We start from the raw sequence: 20,626 nt of genomic DNA, 5'->3' as shown, positions 1-20,626 counted from the left end.
GCAATAATATGCAACTGCATATTAGATATGTATGTGCTTCAAGTACAGATGGATTGAGTTCGCAATAATGATAAACAAGCGATGAGCTCCGACGTTTCATATTTAAATATAATGTTAAATGCACCAGATATCCGATGACGGTGAGTAGCTAAAGAGTGAATTGTTGATAACAGATAGCGATTAAAACGTATTTTGCTATGTTTTAGTTATTTTAATCATTCTTATCGGTTTTAACTTCTAGATGTAAGCAGAGCCGGCTTGAAAGAATAAAAGAAATATCGTTTTTGAGTAGGTCAAAATTACTAAAATTACACTCTTTTATGCAATTTTTTAAATTTATTATTCTATATAGATATTATACATACGTTTAAATTCAATGCAAGCTTCAAATTTTAAGACTAATATTGTAGAATACTTCGCCACTTTTTAGATAAACAATAAAAAACGCGTCAAGCAAATTAACTTTTCTACTATTTTTTCTTTTTCAAGAAAAAAGCGAAGCTTTTTTCATAATGCATAAAATTGTGTTGTAGACGATGATTGTAACTCAATTTGTCCCATTTTAAATTGTAATCTTCGAAGCCATTGAAGTAAAAAAATACCAGATTCTTGTTTGTTGAAAGAATAATCATCTGTTTCTATATTTAATGACAATCTCCTGAAATGCTGTAAACGAAGATTTAAGTGTGCTGGTATCTGAAAAATTCAAAATTATGCAAGTTAAGTTTAATTTTTGAATAAATTAGATGCATAATGATCAGGATTCAATAATCATAATTTTTATAAAATTAGCAATCAAGTTGAATTTATAATGAATAAAACAACAAAATAGGAAAACAGAAAAACAGTAATACCATAAGTTATATAAAGGTGAGTAATAACAAAATTACGGATAAAGCAAAGAAAATGAATGAATTTTTATTTGTGATATAGGCTGCAAATTAAATGATGATATAGTGAAACCAAATAATGCTGAATTTAAAGAACCAGATACAAATTCAAATTAAATATTTGTTAAACCTTCAAGTACCAGTGAGGTAATAAATATAATCAACAACCTGAAGCTAAAAACCGGTAGTGTTGATAGGATAAATAGTAAGACTTTTGAGAATCTTGAAAGTTGTATATCGGTACCATTAACACATATTCTCAATATGTGTATTGAAAATGCGATTCTGCTGGATGCATTAAAAGGCTGAAATGGTACAAGTGTATATCGTCGCTCCCTACGAAGAGTAGCACTGTTCAAATTTCCCGTCATAAGTAGCACAACTCATTTCACGCACGCTAGACTAGCACAACTCAAAATTTTCCGCGAAGACTAGCACAACTCAAACTTTCTCACAACTTAAACAACGAGTTGCTACATATATAAATTTCCCGAATTTTGCAAAACTGTCCCTAATGAACATTTTTAAATATTCACAATTTGCAACTTTTTACCGAATTTAAAATTGTTTTCACAAATACAATAATTTTTTACAAATATTTTTTTAAATTATTCACTTTTTTTAGAAACCTTCTAAAATTTCCGAAATCTTTTTAAACGTTGATGTTTGTCTGTCTTTGTCCAAGGTTTATGAACTTAACCAACAAAATAACCCAATAAAAACGTAAAATACTCACATTTTAAGTAATATAAAGTTGCGAGTTGTGCTACTCTTGACCGCATTTTTGAACTGTGCTACTCTTCGCAGCAAATCGTGAGTTGTGCTAGTTTTCGTTTAAAAATTTGAACTGTGTTAGTCTTCGTACGGTTAGAAGCATAACATCAACAATTACAGGCCAATTTCACTCATATCTAACACGAAAGTTTTCGAAAGAATAATATACAATAGATTATATGAATTTGTCCATAAAAATAATATTTTATCCAAGCATCAATTTGGATTTAGAAAAAATATTGGCTCAAAGGATGCGTTAAATTATATTACTGGAGTATTGTATAATAATTTGGATAGGAATATACCAACAATTGTTACTTTCCTTGATCTGGCCAAGGCTTTCGATACGGTCGATCATAAATCTACATTATATTAAAATTTTATATTCGGTCAATTTTTGTCAAAACCCTACAAAGCTCGTAAAAAGAAAAAAATTAGATCTATTTTACGGTAGAAATGTTCTTTAGACTTAAATCATTCAAGTTACCAAAAAAAAAAAAAATCAAATTTCAATTAGTTTTGTGCAGTGAAAGAACTTAAAAAATGTCCGTCCGTTCGTAAGTTTGTCCGGATTTTTTTTGCATTTATTCCACAAAACTTGATGTATTTTATTAACAAAAAACTATTGATTGTTAAAGACAGGTATATATGATGAAAATATACATTTCTACCAAAAAACATTTTCAAGATTTGGTCCAGGTAGATTGGAAGCTGTGAAAACAATTTAAAAAAAATAGACGCAATTCATTAATTTTCGCAATTAATTAATTACCATTCGTGGTATTTGGTATCTAGGTAAATGAATCATGCAGGAACGGCGTCTAGGTGTACAGGGTGGCCGATGACGATGTCTAGGTAGTTCGCACTTGGTTTTGGTGTCTTGGTGTATAAATCATTCGAGGGTAGTGTATCAGAACAATCGGTGATTTCATGTTAGTGATAAAAATGTTACAATAAAACCATGGTCAAAAGGTGCTTAAGATGCTTATATTTTATTTTTAGGAGAAATATGGAATACCTAAAAAACTTTACTAAAAAGGACTAAAATCTCAAAAAATTAACTTTATAATATATTTATAAAAGAATATGTTTTACGCGTCCTCGGACATTTTTGAAATCAACATTTTACATTATAAATGTTTAAAAAAAAATGTAAAAATGTTTACGGTAGGATGAAGAATTAAAAACTTTTGCACATATATACCGCTAAGGAACATAATAAAAATATGTATATTCATAAAAGAATTAATGTCCTAGTTGACCTCGGACATTTGTCCAATAAATGTTTTGCTAAAAAAAATGTGACTGTCTCGGGGACAGCCGATAGAAGTGAATACTTAAATAGATTGTGTGGAATTTTGGAAAATTTTGAATAGTTTCGTTGCCAGAGAATCAAAGTACGAAGTGAGAAATGTACTAGTCTTTTCAGTGGGACTGCAAATTTACTTTATAGTCTTTGTCGCAAGAGTTCAGAATATATATATATACTTGGTCTTCGCGCCAAAACTGAAATGAATTAGTCTTCGACGCAAATTCAAATGCGTTTTCGTTGAGTGCAAAGTACTAATCTTCAAGGGTACATTTAATTGTGACTTTTTAAATAAATTTTTATAATTTTTTGATTTAGTGATTTTGATGCGTAAATCGCCGCCATTTTCTTATTTTTTTTTAGCTTAATCGCAACTTTGACAGAGAGTTAAAAAATTTTAGGTAAAGTAATCATTGATCAACTAGTAAATTTAGGATAGGCAAAATATAATACGAATAAAGAAAATATAATAAGAATAATAGTATTGTACGATATTTTATGACACAACGTGCGTAATCCAAGATATAGAGAGTGCATATTTGCACGAGCGTGCGGTAAATCGAGGTTTACGCCAGGGCGTGTCATACAGTCATAATGTTTACCGCAAAAGTCAATAATGTTATACCTGCAAACGTTTTGCGCATATTAAAAAAGTCACGTCGTTCAGTTGACGCAAAAAAATTGAAGTACCATGAAAAGGTACCGCTATATTAGCGCGTCTGAAATCCGAGAAAATTCTATAGCCGCTTGCAGCGTGTGTAAATAAGTGCGGCTGATATTTAAGGGAAGAGCTGAGCTGTGTGAGCATGCTAACATGCGCGGCGAAGAGTGCGTGGTAGGGGGAAAGAGCTACCGTTGCTTTCGTGACGATCGGTCTGTCGCGCCGCCGTGACGGTCGCCGCTCGCCGGTTCACTCCCCAGTAAAATGTGTACCCGGCGAGCCTATAGAAGGGTTCGCCGGGTACACATTATTCACTTCAAAACTCTCAAGATACTTACTACGTAACTTGCCATGACCGTTTAATTTTGTTTATTGGTGAACAACTTAAATTTTCTCTTTTCGCGTTTTTTGCCAGTTACTACTTAAACTTTATGGTATAGGCATTAGGGGTCAGGCTTTGGATCTTCTTTCAAGCTGTCTTGATAATAGATACGAAATGATTAGAATAATATAAAAAAAATTCTTGAACTCAGAATCAGAAAACGTATATGCATGTTAAATTTTATTACGTTCAGTCGCGTGGTTCCAGAATCATAATGGTATACGTACTGTAACGGGGCAATTCGTCAGCTTATCGTGCGGCCGTGAAGATGCTGCACGTCACCTCCAGGAGGTTAATTTCCCGGTCAGCGATCCCTCGGTGATTGCCAGGCAATAGCGAGCGGACGTTAGCCGCTGGTACCGCGCTATCACCCGTGCGTTGGCCTGCCGAATGCTCGCTACAAATGCGTGCTGCGCCCGAAGCCCCACGCTTTCCTCCGCGTGTCCGTGGGTAACCAGACGGCTGGGGTAATCGGGAATTGCACAAAGAAGAGACACTCGCGTGTAAAGTTAATATTATTATCATTATTATTACTATGAAGGGGGGACCACCAAGATACCTGGCAGATAGGCTGTAAACCCATTGTACCACCCTTCGTCATGGCATCCCCTACGCAGGTAAGCCTGCCCTTCTCCAGAAGGTCAATATGGCTCCCGCGTCGAGTGCCCTACTCTCTTCATACGTGGGGAAAAGCTCCCCCAAGCACTGATGTCTGAGCTGCGAAAATTTTGGGCAAACAGTCAGTACATGGGTAGGCGTTTCTTCCGCCCCCTCGCACCACCTGCATATACCCGTAGCCTCCTTCCCCATCTTCAGACCGTGGTACCTTAAGCGGATGTGCCCGGTCACTATCTGTGTCAGGAGTCGGGAGTTATTTCTGCTGCCTCCTGCGATGCACTTGGTCCAGCCGACATTGGTGTCATGTCCCATTACCGCTTTGGCTTGTCTGCATCCTTGAGTTCCTTGCCATTCCTTAGTATGCTCCCTCTCAACCCAGCCCCGGATTTCGCCCGTTAGCAGGCACCTTGCGGCACCTGTGTAGGGCTCCGGCCCGATTGGAGGGTGTTTAGCTCCCAAAGCTGCAAGTCTATCTGCTATTTCGTTACCCCTGATCCCGGTGTACCCTGGGACCCAGAGCAGCCTGAACTTGTTGTTGTGAGCGGTCAGCTGATTTACAACCACTTTGCATTCCCAGAGCCGGGTGTGCCTCGTGCCTTGTGTCCATTGTCCGTACGCATTGAGTCTCTGCGCTGCCTTAGCAGCCATACCAATGATAGTAAGATGGAGTGGTTCCACCTTCACAAGTATTCCAAGTGCCTTGGTAGGCGTGGTCCTATAGGCCCCTGTCGCCCCCCTTAGCACCTGTCCCCTGAGTTTCTCTAGCGCTTCCCTAGCACCCGCCAGCTCCGCCCTTGGCCACCAGACCAACGCGGCGTAGGCCAGACGTGGTACCAGGACGGTCCTGTATAGCCACAGTATAATCCGGGGACTTCTCGCAGGGCATTTGGCAGTACATTGGGACTTGGTCCTCATGTACTGCCAAATGCCCTGCGACATGTCCAGAGAGCCACCATGAATTTATCGCACTGGGCCGTGAGATTCTTCTCCCAGGTTAACTTTTTATCCAGAACAATGCCGAGGTACTTAGCTGAGTCCTTTACCTGTAGGACGACTCCAGAGAGTTTGGGCGCTCTGTAGGCATCTAAGTTGTACTTGCAGGTGAAGATCATCATTTCGACTTTATCCGGGTTAACCGAAAGATCCGTCGAGCAGCACGATCTCTCCACTTTCCTTAATGCAAGCTGCATGGCGTCCATGGCTGCGCCAATTTCACTTCCTTTTATCAGTATCAGGAAATCATCCGCGTAGGCTTGAGCATAGCAGCCCCACCCATTCAGCGCTTCCAGTAGCCCATTTGCCACCAGGCACCAAATGGTGGGCGACACCACCCCGCCCTGCGCGCATCCCTTACTGACCTTGCCGGAGACAGTTACGGTTCCGAGACTCGAGATCACAGTCCTACGTGTAAGCATGCCCTGAAGCCATTTTATTAATGGTCCACGCATCCCATGCAGTCCTGCCTCTTTGACAACTGCTTCGATAGAGGTGCAGTTAAACGCTCCCTCTATGTCTAGAAATACTCCCACCATTACCTCCCCCCTTTCCAGCTGCTCCTCAATGCGCCAAACCGCCGAGTGTAAGGCAGTCTCTGTAGAGAATTCCGCCCTGTACGCATGTTGGTTAGGGTGAAGAGGAAGCACGGTTAAGATATCGTCTTAAATCTATCCACCAATCTTTCTAGTGTCTTGAACACAAAAGAGTTAAGACTTATAGGTCTATAATCCTTGATGGTGGTGTGACTTGACTTCCCTGTCTTAGGAATAAACACAACCTTGGCCGTTTTCCATATTTCAGGTACATGAGCCGAAGCTACATTTGCTATAAAGAGCTTTACTAAGGGGCCAACCAGTTCCTCCAGCCCCTCTTGAAGGAATGCCGGGTAGATTCCGTCGATGTCCGGCGCCTTGAAGGGTTGAAAGTTCCTTATGGCCCACTTGACCTTTTTCGGTGTGACGACCTTCGCCGCCAGATCCCATGCCGCCCTCTGCTTCCTATTCCTTCCCGAGCTCTCATTCCCCATCTCATGGGAGAGCCGAAAGCCCGGGAAGTTGGCTTCCAGAAGTAGTTTTAAACACTCCTCTTCCGAGGTTGTGTATTCTCCTGTAGGCAGTCTGATTACTTCAAGCCATACCTCAGGATTTTTCGCGAGTATCTGGAGGAGTCTGGCCGCGTCAGGATATCTCTCGATATCCTCGCAGTAGTCCCTCCATCCCTTGATTCTCACCGCGTTGATGCGGTTTTTATATAGCCTCTGGGCTTCTCTGTGAATCCACCAATCGACACTATTGCGAGTATTCTTGGCCCTGATAAAGGTCCGCCCCGTTTCACGTCGCAGATCCTCTAGCTCCCGGTTCCACTATGGGGTACCCCATGTTCCCTTTGGGATGGTCCAGGGACAGCTTCTCTGGAAAGAGATGTTTACAATCTCACCTAGCTCAAATGCCCAGTGATCAAGTTCATCCGTTGTTCCAAAGCTTGGTTTGAAGGATTGAAGCTCGTTCCTAAGGTTTTCCCTAAAGAACGCCCAGTCTGTTTTCCTGGGATTCTTAAAGGCCCTTGTGTCCGAGCATCTTTCCTTCCATTCGAATTGGATGTATCTGTGGTCGGACAGTGAAGGTTCGTTAGATACCCGACAGCTGCCCACCCACCCCTCCATTCCAACTGTACACAGAGTTAGGTCAATCACCTCACTTCTAACCGAATTGTAGAAGTTATGTTCTCTGCCCGTGTTCATAATACACAGACTCGTCGTTACCAGATACTGCAGCAGTGCGTCGCCCCTGCCATTAGTATCCAAACTGCCCCAAACTATGTGATGAGCATTAGCGTCGTATCCCAGTATAAGAGGAATGCTTCGCTGTCTGCAGTGTTCAACAAGATCTTGTACCTCCCTTGGTGGGGGCTCTTCCTGAGAGTCGTATGAGATCCTCCCCGCGACTAGCCAAGATTCTTGTATTAGGCATATGCCTGTGTGCGTCTTAGCCATGCGCCTGGCCAGTGCGGCCGAAGCGCCTTTGCTATGATGCAAGTTTATTTGTGTAAACACTATCTCGTCGCCAGCCATGGTGATTAGGACGGGACAGTGTTGCTCTGTTCACGCTGCCCCCGGGCACCCTCATCAACCCTGACGGTAATCCGGCACAGTCTGGCCTCTCCCTGCTTTCGGTGCTCAGCACACTCCACCTAATAATCAACAGGTCCGGATGCTTGTGACTCAGTCGGGTCAGAGCCACTCCCGGCTCAAGCTTGTTTCCAGGCACGCAGGGAGTGGCCCTTCGAGGCTTCTTGAGCTCAGACATCCCGACCATAAGGATCTTTGCGCCCTCCCAAGGTCATAGCCGGGGGATTATCTCCTCCAGCCAGTCCCTCGAAAAGGTGTTGCTGGCTACCACGACGATGGACCCCATTTTCACGAAGCAGTCATTGAACTCGGGACACGGTCCATTGGGGATCTTATTGATCTCCGTCTGGTCCGCCTCGCTGATGAGTGCCAACTGCTGATGCGTCAGCTCCTCGTCAGGATATCCTTCGCACACGATCGCCCTCGTGAGGGGGTCCACCATCCTGGCAGCCATGATTTCAGGCTCCACGTTGGGTCGTTTTCTAGCGGTCTGATTCGCCGGCGGAGTCGATCCGGCCGTCAGGTTCTTAGGGAGAGAGGAGGGGACAGACCCAGAGCTGGGACACGTAGCATTCCTTGCTCCAGGAGCCCCCGCCTCCCTCTCCCATTTTCGCCTCTGGGCCTCTTTTGTCCGTTGTGCTCCCGAAATTCTCGGTCGAAACTTCAGAGATCGAAGCCCGTCGGTTACTAGATCCGCCTGAGGGTTCTGTGAGCCCCCCCCCCCCCCCGGCAAGATCCGTGTCTCCATGAGAAAATAATGGCCGTCTTAGAAAAATTCCTAAAGAATCAAAACTATAACAAAGCTCAGTCCCCTGTTTAAGTGTTATCATCCGCATGGTACCACCATTAATGGTCACCAAATATATAAAAAGTATTTTCTATATTTTTTCTTTCCAAAATACCCAGCTGGATATCCATCTGGATATCCATTCACTTATTTTTAACTGGGTGTGATTTATTTATTGTTATTTTGAAAGCTAATATAATTGAAAATATTTTTCTATAAAGAGTTAATGGAAATAAAGAATACTTTCCAGTATCTAAAGTGATTCTGGGTATAAAGACTTTATTTTTTATATTCTCTCTTGTAATTATTTTTGCTTCAATATTGTATTTATATAATTTAACGATTTTCAAACGAGTGCCATTGCATAGATCATCTATTATACTTAAATTTTAAATCAACATTACTATTGCATTTAATTTAAGTAGAATTCGTAAGGTGGAAGACCTTCTCTAACTTTGTTTAACATTTCAATTGAATAATTTAAATGAATATTTTTGTCGGTTTAATCTACACCCTCATGAGTTGCATAATCTATGATGTACTATGTCTTTAAATCGCCAAATAACAATTTTAATACTTTATCATTAATGATTTTAATATCGTCATTCTAAGAAGCAAAAATAACAGAATTTATAGAAATATTTTGATCAATATTTCTATAAATTTTGTCACAAATATCGGCAGTTTTCCAAAGTTGAGGTATTTAGAAGAGATTAATTTTACCTTCTCCTAAATCTAATAATAATGATAAGGATTTTCTATCATTAGAACAAATATTTTTTTTTTAATTTTAAATCTTTGAAAAGAGACCATAATTTGGAAAATTCAATTATTTATTCAACGATAGAACTTCTATAACCATGTTTCATTACTGGAAGAATTTGTCTAAAATCACGTCGGAATACTATTGATTTTTCTCCAAAAGGTATTTTATTACAGTATATATCTTGTAAGATTTGATCTATTATATCTAAAGCTTTTTTTAGGAATCATGGATGCTTTATCCCGAATAATTAAATCAGTCAGCCTTCATTTTTTGTTATCTGATTCTAATTTAGAAAAAGCAGTATCTACATTATCCAAACCCAAAGGTAATCTAAAAGTTCTATAAATCAACATTTCTTTGGGTAATAGTATAGAAGCGATACCAGTCGAAGCAGTCGATACGACTTGTTTGTTCTGTCACGTCAACCTACTATGACCTAGACTGGCCGGTCAACGCACACGCGGATAACACGTTCAACCAACGAAGTATCTCACCACGGTAATTGGGAATATTCCACGGCAGGCATAACAGAGGCCAACGAACCAACAACGGTCGGCAACACAGAGCACGACAAAACAACCAAGCCACTGACACGCGCGGCGGCAGATGAAAGGGCAACGATCCTGAATAAACTGGGTCAAACAAGGGGAGACACCCCAGAGCTACCGGACAATAAGGAGACCATAAATCTCAGACAAACGATACAAATAAGTGGAAATCGATACGATAATGAGGGAAATTACAATAAAGGAAACCATTACAGCTAGCCAGACTAGGGGCCGCGCACTGAGGGACACTGATTAATAAAAGGGGCGCCCACCCCTACTGAGACATACACCCTCCCTAAATCCTGATTGGCCAGAACCTTCCCTATGCTTATGCATTACCCTCATCCTTATAAATACCAATGGAGAGCAAGGAGGAGTATTTTTTCGTAACCCGGAGTTCTTACTGGTAGGGCGAAGCTCTGCCCGACTCGCGACTTAAACTATTCTTCTGTAATCGAACTTAGAGTCAGAGCGTTCGTCAAGTTTTTGGACATAGTCATATTTCTACCTCAGTCACGAGTTGTACTCGGTCGAGGACTTGTATCTTGTATCATTTATAATCTAACGAGTTGAATAAACCATTTCTCTCAATTACTTAATCCTTGAGAGCGAACCACCCTATCGGTAACTACAAGTCAGCTTCGTCAAGGTAAGTCGCTTCTCCTATCAATCTCCTCAAATTCACGTCAGTGTCGCATGCAACGTCATTGTGTCAGTATGTAGTGTTTAAATCAAGCTAGTCCAATACATTTAGAAGTCACCCTGAGTTTCGTTACTCCGTGAGCTATCGCTATCGCACAGTCAGCCGAGCTGCAGGTCAAGTCGCGCGCTTCTTTACCTTTTCCCTAGGCGGTACCGCGTGAGCGAACTGCGCTAAATAAAAGGTTTCATCGATTCGGAATTGGAATTATTTCTATCGTGCGAGTATTCGCTCTGTGCGGCCACCCGGACGTAACAGTTCAATTAAATATAATAGTGTATAAAAGTTGTGTGTAAGAAAGTTTTTCCTGAACCTCCAGAACCATCAATAAAATAAATGTTAGTATTACTGTTAACAAGCTACGTAAAAAAATAGTGTTGATCTTCATTTAATTAATTTACCATCTGTTTGAAAATAGTTGCATTGTGCATTATATTTTTTGCAGACATATCATCATTAACAAAAAGATTATCAGGTTCTTGTAAACTATAATCTTTACAACATCTTTCTTCTGTTTCTCATACACTTTGGATGTAAAATAAAGCATTATATTTTTTATTTTCTTTAAAATCTTCAGTAAAATAATTCTTAAATACATTCCAAATTTAATGTTCTTACATGTTTTAAAAGGGCAAAATTATTAGGCAGGCTTCTTCAAAATTATTATAAACACAAGTGTCATCAGCTACTTAACCCACTGCAAGTGCTGCTTCTTTATAGTCTATACGTAAGCAAGTATATCCCCGAGAATTTCATGTTTTTAAATATCTTTTAAAAACGAATTAAATTTTGCATTCAACAGCAATATTTGGAATATAATTTGGAGTAGTATGTCACGTCGTGCGAATTTTTCAATATTTTTTTAAAATTTTAAACTTTAATTTTTAAAAGATAAATGCGTACGTGACGCTCGTCCAGAGCAAATTCGGAGATGCGGGCCTGAAGAGAGAAAGCGAGGGACAGATAGCCCTATCGTAAACCTCTTGAGCTGCGCGCATCGGCGAGAGGCATCAGCGGATGCACTACAATAGCAATAGTAAAGTTTTTCTGTGCATTATTCGGTACGAGAAAGTTTTCGGCGTGACGGACCAAGCGCAATTTTATGACGAGCAGCTGCGTTTGTCTAAGATATCGGCAGCTTCTTGAGCGACCGTAATTAAGACAGCCTACGAGGCTCGGACATTCTTTTTTATTGCAGGGACAGTATTGGGAAATACGCACGCTTGTAGCTGTATACCGATCCCGGAATTTTCCACTGTTTTTCAAAATACGAATATTTATTTTGTCAAATTGGAAATATTTATTTAGAATTATTTTTCATCATGCTGTTGTATAAACTATGCAATTTTCGAATTGCATACGTTCGCTTTTAGCAACAGTTTTAGTGGGATAATTCTACATAAAAGTATATAAATGCATAGTTTGTTTGCAGCTTTTAGTATAGTTATAATTTTACAGACTGATAACGCGATTTATTCATTAATTATTTGGCACTAAACTGTATATTTTTCGATTTATACAGTTCGCTTTTTGTGCATAATTTATGAATGGATCAAATGTCTATTTGTTTATTTTAATTTTATCATATTTTGTTGCGACAGTCGGTCGGTGTGAAACTACGATTGTTGCAGTAAAGTATGTCATTTTGCAGAGTTATAATAATCGGTCGGTGTGAAGCTACGGTTGTTATAACGATGCATTGCTAATTTATTAAATTTTAAAAATACAAAAGGAGTTAAAATAAATATTGAGGCTGTAAACGAATGAAATGTATAAATTTTATTAGTAAATTCAAGATTAAATTCATTTATTTATAATATTTTCTTAAACTAACGCGCAGAAGAGCTTCATTACTAAGTTTTAGATATAGTTGTTTGGTATCGATTTGTAGAAATTTCACAAGCATTAAAATTATAATATTGAAATATTTATACAATAATCTGCTCAACTTTTATTAATGATAAATAAAATGCTTGGGAAATTTTATTCAAATTGGCGAGCGCATCGAAAGCGACGTATAGGCGAAGCACAGTCATAGAGGAGAGGGCGTAGGCGAACCGAAGGGCCTGACCGAAGCTGCGTAGGAGGAGAGATGCGAAAATTCGGCGTAAGTAATGGAAAGCTCAAATATAACGGCTTCTCTCACTCGCTAATTTTCGGAATCTAGGCGGAACGCGACCACATCGGGAAGGGCGGACTCTAGGCCCTTCGTGCTGCAAAACATCTTTCTAGTTCGACACTCCGGTCCCGGCTGTGAGTAAGCTCGGTAGTTTTAGATTTGCGCTTGTACACGATAGTAGATCCACGCGCTTGTACGCGATAGTAGATCCACGCGCTTGTACGCGATAGTAGATCCACGCGCTTGCACGCGATAGTAGATCCACGCGCTTGTACGCGATAGTAGATCCACGCGCTTGTACGCGATAGTAGATCCACGCGCTTGTACGCAATAGTAGATCCACGCGCTTGTACGCGTAGTTTTAGATTTGCGCTAAGTACGCACGGTTGTATTTTTAATATAAAATATAAAGTAGATTTAATTGAATTTGTGAGTGTTCTGTTGTTATTTTTACCAAGAGCCTTCATCTCTCTACGTTAGTACCAAAGAAGCAGCCAGCGACAAAAAGTAAGTAAGAATCTATTTTTACTATCCTAACTTTTCTATTCCTTTCTATAACTATCGCTTGGATAAATGAACCAATTAACCCCGGGTCATTTTTTAAAAGTTTTATTTTCCCTTCATTTATTTTTTATTATTCACAAACATTCAAAGCACCCAGCTATTGCACGAAAGTGTAGGCTAAAGGTGTAGTAACTAAATAAGTGTGGTAGCATCGTTAGATGTTACATGCTCTTTTTCTTGGCGCCCAAAGGAAAGGAAAAAAGAATAGGCTGAGGCAGAAAAAACTAGAGCTTACTGCCGCAATTTATATGCCAGCTCCTCCACCATCGAAGGCAGAGGCTATTATTCAAAGTATTAAAATTCAAATTAGTGAAATACCTTTGCCACCTTCTCCGAAAAAGGTGAAAAGAGTAAAAACTAAATATTGTAAGCGATGTTTATTTGAGTTAATTGATGACTGTAAAATATATTTTATGTTAAACACAAAATTTAAAAGAAAATAAAAGTTCTAATTATACAACATTGAAATACTATTTATTTCTTGAAAAACCTGTGCTGTAAAATTTCAAAGTTTAGTAAAATATGCATAATTTGTTATGACAATTCTAAAAGTTAGTGAATATTAGAAAATTGATTATGATTACTGATTTAAAAAAAAAAATTATAAATGATAAAATTATATTTTGAATATATGGCTTTTGAATTTTTGGTTCGGTAGAGAGTGGTTTATAATTTAGAATAGACTTATGTGTATTCAGAATTTATTCTGAAAAAGATAAACAAAATCAGTTAGTTATTTTCATTTATCTAACAATTGTATAAGATAGCAGACGCTTTTCTGTCAAAACAAGCGTGGTCTAAGTAGCATAAGCTTGAAGGTAGCGTCACTATCGAAGAGCTGCAGTGCTGCCATCTGACGCGATCGAAATATACCGCGCGATTTGAATTTGAATTTAGAACAGATCTTAAATCTCGTAATGGAATAGTTTATTTATTAAACAAGAAAATTGATAATTAAAGTAATTGATAAATTGCGTATTTGATAAATAAATAATTATTAAATATTATAAATAATTAAATGTATTTTAAAGAAAAATTTTAGAAAAAAAAATGTATAAACGTATAGTTTAAATGGTAGAGACAGCACCCCTGAAAAATTTAGTAAAACTTCTTAGAAGCAAGATAGTTGGAGAAGCGAGGAAAGCGATCTATGGACAAAATTTTGAAACAGTAGATGCATTAGGCGACTTTTTAAAGAATATATTTGGTCAGACAAAATTACAATCTGAATTAGGAAACGAATATCAAAGAGAGAGTGAAAGAGTAATAATATTCGCGAATAGATTAAGAGAAATAGGTAAAAGAATCCTTGACGTGATAAAATTATTAGACGGAGCAGCGTCCGCAGCTTTCAAAAGCGAAGTAGAGACAAACGTTTTCGAATGTTTTAAAAGAGGGTTATTACCCGAAATAGAAAGGAGATTAGAAGCAGCCGATAGTTTAACCGACATAGTGAAAAATGCGATAACAGCTGAGAGAGCCTATGAAGCGCAAAGATCGTTAAGAAATGAACCTAATACTAAAATTAAAGAAACGAGAAGAATTAGTTTTTGTAAAATTTGTAAAAAGGACGGACACAAGACGGAACAACTTAATGTTAAAGGAAATTCAAATTTTAATTGTTATCTATGTAAAAATCCGGATCATATTGCCAGGAATTGTCCAAATAATCAAAATAAATAAAAATATCAGTTATGTGAAAGAATAGGTCATAATGCAAAAAAATGCAGAAATTTAGATCAACGTAATATTGAAAAATGTCAAATTTGTAAAGTGATAGGGCACACAGCCAAAACTTGTAAACGTCAAGTTCCAATCGTGGCTTGTCAAATATGTGATACACCAGGACATCCTGCGAATAAATCTAGCCAATGAAAAGCAAATCAAAACGAATCTAAACAACAATTTAAATGTCAAAAATGTAATTTTAGAGGTCACACAGCAGCGAATTTTAAAGTTAATACGAGTACATTCTGTTATCATTGTAAGCGTTTAGGACACACGGATGAAGAATATAGGGTTAAACAATATCAAACTAGCCATAATCAGGGAAACGAGAGTGGTTTCCTGTAACAGAGCGCGAAACAGGAATCCGAGTCAAAAAAGCGCTCAGCGTTAGACTAAGACGAGAAGGAATTTTTGAAAGAGTTAACAAAATAGAATCAGCAGATGAAAGAAGTTCTTTGATATCATATATTAATATGAATTATAACCATAGTAGTTTTGAACAATTTATTACATTTATGATAGATTCTGGGGCACAAAGGAGTATAATTAAAATTAGTCAGATACCAGATAATATCGAGATTTTTAACTCGCAAAATATTTTATTAAAAGGAATATCAGAAAGCACTATTAATTCATTAAGATTCGTTGAATTTAAAATTTTTAATTAATCAACTCAGTTTTGCGTAGTAGACGATTATTTTCAAGCACCGTTTGAGGACATATTAAGTAGTCAATTTCTCTTTGAAAATAAATGCATTGTAGATTTTAATTCAAATCATTTTTTAGTAAACGGTACCTTATTTAAATTTAAACAATTAGCTAAAGAGAATAAAGCTCAAGAAATCATTATTAATTTAGAGAATTCAAATATAGTGCCTAACTTACCGTACATAGATATTTATTCTTCGGATATGGAAGTTTCGCAATTATTAATAGATACGCGAACTGAAGGGAGTTTAATTAAGGAAAATATGCTTCCGGAAGAAAATTTAATCGATCGGAACGATATCATTTATTTAAGAGGTATTGACAGCAATATTACTCCCACTATGGGATCAACATTTTTAGATATTTTTGAGATAGACCATAAAGTTCATATTGTTAAAAATGATTTCCCAATACCAGCTGAAGGAATTTTAGGAGTAGATTTTTTCGTTAAATCAAATAGTATAATAAATTTTGGGAAAAAGAGTTTAAATATAAGAGAAAAATATGCACCGTTAAATAGGAGATATATTAAACATGATGATTATCACCGCAAAGATGTGTCAGATAATGTAATTAAACAGGTTTCAATTAGAGGTTTAGACATAGATTCAAGTGTAGATTTCGACTTAAATTCTGATTCAGATTTAAACTCAAATCCTGATCCTGATTCAGACATAATTTCAATTTCTAATTCAGATACAGATATAAGCTCGAATTTGGGTAAAAGGCTAGATTTATTACTTAGAGACTCAGATTCAGATTCATTAAAAACCAAATATGATCCTTATGATGGCTATAAAATAGAAGATTATTATATGAATGAATATTCTAATTTAGGAGAGTTACTTTACTTCGAAACGACTAATGAAAACTTATTAGACGAATTAGGAATAGAAGAGCGTAGGAATATTATAGAAGTAAATTTAATTAATATATTTAACGAAATTATGCCGAATCAAAAATAAAATGAAGAAAAATTAAAGATTAGCAAGAATAATAAAATAAGAATTAAGAATAGTAAACAAAATTATGCAAGGAGTAAAAGAACGATTGCTAGAGTTAATAATAGAAAAGTAAAGAATAAAGATAAGATAAAAGTCTTAAAATTGGTTGTAAATATAAAAAATATAGATGATAAAGAAGCTACAGAAGTTATAGATTTAGCACGAAAGCACATAAATATATTTTCAATAGTTTTAGAAGACGAACAGGAGTATATTAATGAAGATTTAAGTGTAGATGAAAGAATTATAAAAATAAAAAGTTTGATTAATACTAATGGATTAAATTCTAAGGAATATGAACAGTTAAATAGATTAATAACGAAACACGCAGATAGAGTGTATTTAGAAGGTGATATTTTAAAAGGAACTAATATACTTAAACATAAAATTAATACAATAAATGACTATCCAGTATGTACAAAACAATATAGATTACCTATATATTAAAAGAAGAAATTGAAATTCAGATTAAGGATTTATTAAGAAGAGGAATAATCCGACCTTCAAAATCACCTTATAATACAGCATTGTCGGTCGTACCGAAAAAAACAGGACCAGATGGAAAGCCAAGATGGCGAATAGTACTCGATTTTCGGCCATTAAATGAGAAAACTATTCCCAATCCTATTCCAAATATTACGGATATTTTTGATCAATTACAAGGTGCAAAATATTTTACTACCTTAGATTGCTTCTCAGGATTTCACCAAATTATGATGGATCCAGAAGATGCAGCAAAAACTGTATTCTCAACCCAGTTAGGACATTTCGAATTTGTTCGGATGTCGTTCGGCCTACGTAATGCTGCAGCGGAATATCAACGCCTTATGGTGATAATACTGGGCGATTTAATTGGAAAAGGAGTATATGTATACATAGATGATATAGTTATTTATGCAAAAACATTAGAAGAGCATGAGACTCTTTTTAACAAAGTTATGGAAAGATTACGCGAGGTTAACCTTAAATTACAACCAGATAAGTGTGAAATTTTAAAACAAGAAGTGACTTACTTAGGACACAAAATTAACAAAGATGGATTTCAACCTGATCCCAAAAAGGTAGAGGCTGTTAAGTATTTTCCTACGCCTAAAGAAGAAAAAAATATACGTCAATTTTTGGGTTTAGCAGGATACTACAGAAGATTTATAAAAGATTTTGCTAAAATAGAAAACCGTTGACCAAACTACTTCAAAAAGGAGAAAAATTCGAATGGAATGAGAAAGCACAGCAAGCGTTTTTATAATTCAAAGGAATTGCTTTGCTCAGCACCACTGTTACAATTTCCTGACTTTACGATAGCTTTTAATATAACTTGTGATGCTTCAAGATATGCAGTTGGTAGTGTTTTATCTCAAAGCGATATAGGCAAGGATAAACCAATAGCATATACATCAAGAGTATTAAGAGGTTCAGAATTAAATTATGAAGTTCATGAAAAAGAGGCTTTAGCTATGATACACGGTGTAACCACATTTAGACCTTATGTGTTAGGCAGAAAATTTAACATTATTACGGATATAACATAAGCCATTGGTTTGGTTTAAATCCGCAGATCTCAACACAAGAGTACAGAAATGGAGATTCAAACTAGGAGAGTACGACTATGAAATTATTTATAAACCCGGAAAGTTAAACTCCAATGCAGATGCATTGTCGAGAAACCCTATATTGCCATTAAATACAAACGTAATTACAAGAGCACAACGGTTAAAAGAAAGTAAAGAAAATACGAACCAAATAATAACTAAGGCGTACATAGATATACATAATGAACCGATTAAAAGTGTGAAAAGTATGCTTGAGAAAGATATTAATAAAGATAAAACGAATAGGAAAGTAATAAATAAGAAAAAGAATTATAAAACTGATAAGATTACAATTATTGAAAAAGATAAGGGGTTATTAAATAAGAAAAATGATAAAAGTATAAAAGAACAAGATGATAAGGAATCAGAAAGTGATAAAGATTTAAATAAGACACGTAAGAGTGACTTAGTTGAAAATGAAGGTATAAATAATTTGATTGATAATGAACGTAGGTATTCAAAGAGAAAAAATATTAAAATTCATTATGAAGAAAGTGATATTACTGATGAGAGTGATTATGAAGCTCAGATAAAAACGAATAAAGAAAGAAATAAGAATAAAATGTTTAAAAATAAAAATAATGAAAAGAATTCTGCGTGTTTCCGGTCTGGCCTGTGGAGTGGGTTTTTATTATTTTTAGAAAAAATAAAGCGATTTAACTCGCTGTTCCCAGGGTTAGGCTAGTTAGCCTGCTTGTGGTTTGGTATGGGTGGTTTCTAGGGGTTAAGCGGGTTAGGGGTAGGTATTTAGGTTATTAGCTGGCTTATGGTGTGTGGCTTAATTATTTTAAGAAAAAATAAAGCGATTTAACTCGCTGTTCCCTGGGATAGATGAGTTAGACTGCTTGTGGTTGGGCAGGGGTGGCTTCTAGGGGTCGCATGGGTTTAGGGGAAGGTGATACAATAATTTCCGCACCTGTAGCTTAAACTTGATGCTTTCTTAAAGAGTTTAAAAAATAAGTGCGGCGTTCCCGACGCCGAGTGAGAGGTTTCGCAAGGGCGCGACGGAAAAAGCGACTCGGCTCTTGCGAGAGTGGTGAAGCTGCGAGGCGCCGGAGACGGTGAAGATGGCCGTGGCGTGCGAGCGCCGCTGGTGTTGTTGCTGCTGTTGCTGGTTTACGCAGTGCCCGGTGTCCGTGAGTTGCTGGTGGCAAACGCGCCGTCTGGCGTCCGCGCGATGATGCTGGCTTGCGCGGTGTCCATGCGTCGATACTGGCTGATGAAGTAGTTGCTGTGCGTGGGCCGCAGAGAAATTAAAAGCGTCGGCGCGGGCTAAAAATGGCCGAAGCGAGACGTATTGCTGTTGAGAAGGGTAAAGGCGTCGTCGTGCGGCTGTAAAGGGGCCGGCGCGAGACGTGATGTCCGAGATGATAAAAGCATCATCGCACTGCTGTAAAGGACCGCGCGAAAAGACGTGGTTTTGTCGGTGTAAAAACCGAGAGAGCTGGAGAAAAGTTCGAAATGAGCGAAGGCTGCTGGCCGCTTGGAATACTTGTGAAGGTGGAACCACTCCATCTTACTATCATTGGTATGGCTGCTAAGGCAGCGCACAGACTCAATGCGTACGGACAATGGACACAAGGCACGAGGCACACCCGGCTCTGGGAATGCAAAGTGGTTGTAAATCAGCTGACCGCTCACAACAACAAGTTCAGGCTGCTCTGGGTCCCAGGGTACACCGGGATCAGGGGTAACGAAATAGCAGATAGACTTGCAGCTTTGGGAGCTAAACACCCTCCAATCGGGCCGGAGCCCTACACAGGTGCCGCAAGGTGCCTGCTAACGGGCGAAATCCGGGGCTGGGTTGAGAGGGAGCATACTAAGGAATGGCAAGGAACTCAAGGATGCAGACAAGCCAAAGCGGTAATGGGACAGGACACCAATGTCGGCTGGACCCAGTGCATCGCAGGAGGCAGCAGAAATAACTCCCGACTCCTGACACAGATAGTGACCGGGCACATCCGCTTAAGGTACCACGGTCTGAAGATGGGGAAGGAGGCTACGGGTATATGCAGGTGATGCGAGGGGGCGGTTTTGTTTCAGTCCATATATAGATTTATTTAACTTGCAAACCTTGTTGTGCTGACCCTTTACGATGTATCCTTTAGGTTGTTGTATATAGACTTTCTCATCCATATTACCATGGAGAAAGGCTGTCTCCACATCCAGGTGAAAAACTTGGCTTCTTCTTGAACACCCATTTGCTGCCAACTACAGACTCGCCATAAGGTAGGTTGCACAGATCCCAAGTGTTGTTCTTCTGTATGGATTTATACCCTTTGTCCATGGTTTCTCTCCAGTTGTGGGCTTCTGGACCAGATAGGGCTTGTTCGTATGTGTGTGGTTCGCCTGACT

General features: G+C 38.1%; 1 protein-coding gene across 10 annotated transcripts in view; it reads right to left on the bottom strand.

Moving 5' to 3' along the window:
* Nucleotides 1-314: 314 nt before the first annotated feature.
* LOC100680429 (protein unc-79 homolog) overlaps nucleotides 315-20,626 on the bottom strand; it is a 2,400,004-nt gene continuing 2,379,692 nt past the window's right edge. For all 10 annotated transcript variants that reach the window (XM_031923950.1, XM_031923946.2, XM_031923948.2 and 7 more), the window contains one exon: nucleotides 315-696. In XM_031923950.1, coding sequence (XP_031779810.1) covers nucleotides 508-696 — 189 coding nt within the window. In that variant the 3' untranslated portion in view covers nucleotides 315-507. The remainder of the gene's footprint in view (nucleotides 697-20,626) is intronic.

The sequence above is a fragment of the Nasonia vitripennis genome (assembly GCF_009193385.2).
Source record: "Nasonia vitripennis strain AsymCx chromosome 2 unlocalized genomic scaffold, Nvit_psr_1.1 chr2_random0002, whole genome shotgun sequence".
In the NCBI taxonomy this organism is placed as follows: domain Eukaryota; kingdom Metazoa; phylum Arthropoda; class Insecta; order Hymenoptera; family Pteromalidae; genus Nasonia; species Nasonia vitripennis.
This window is presented reverse-complemented; position numbering and strand designations above follow the sequence as displayed.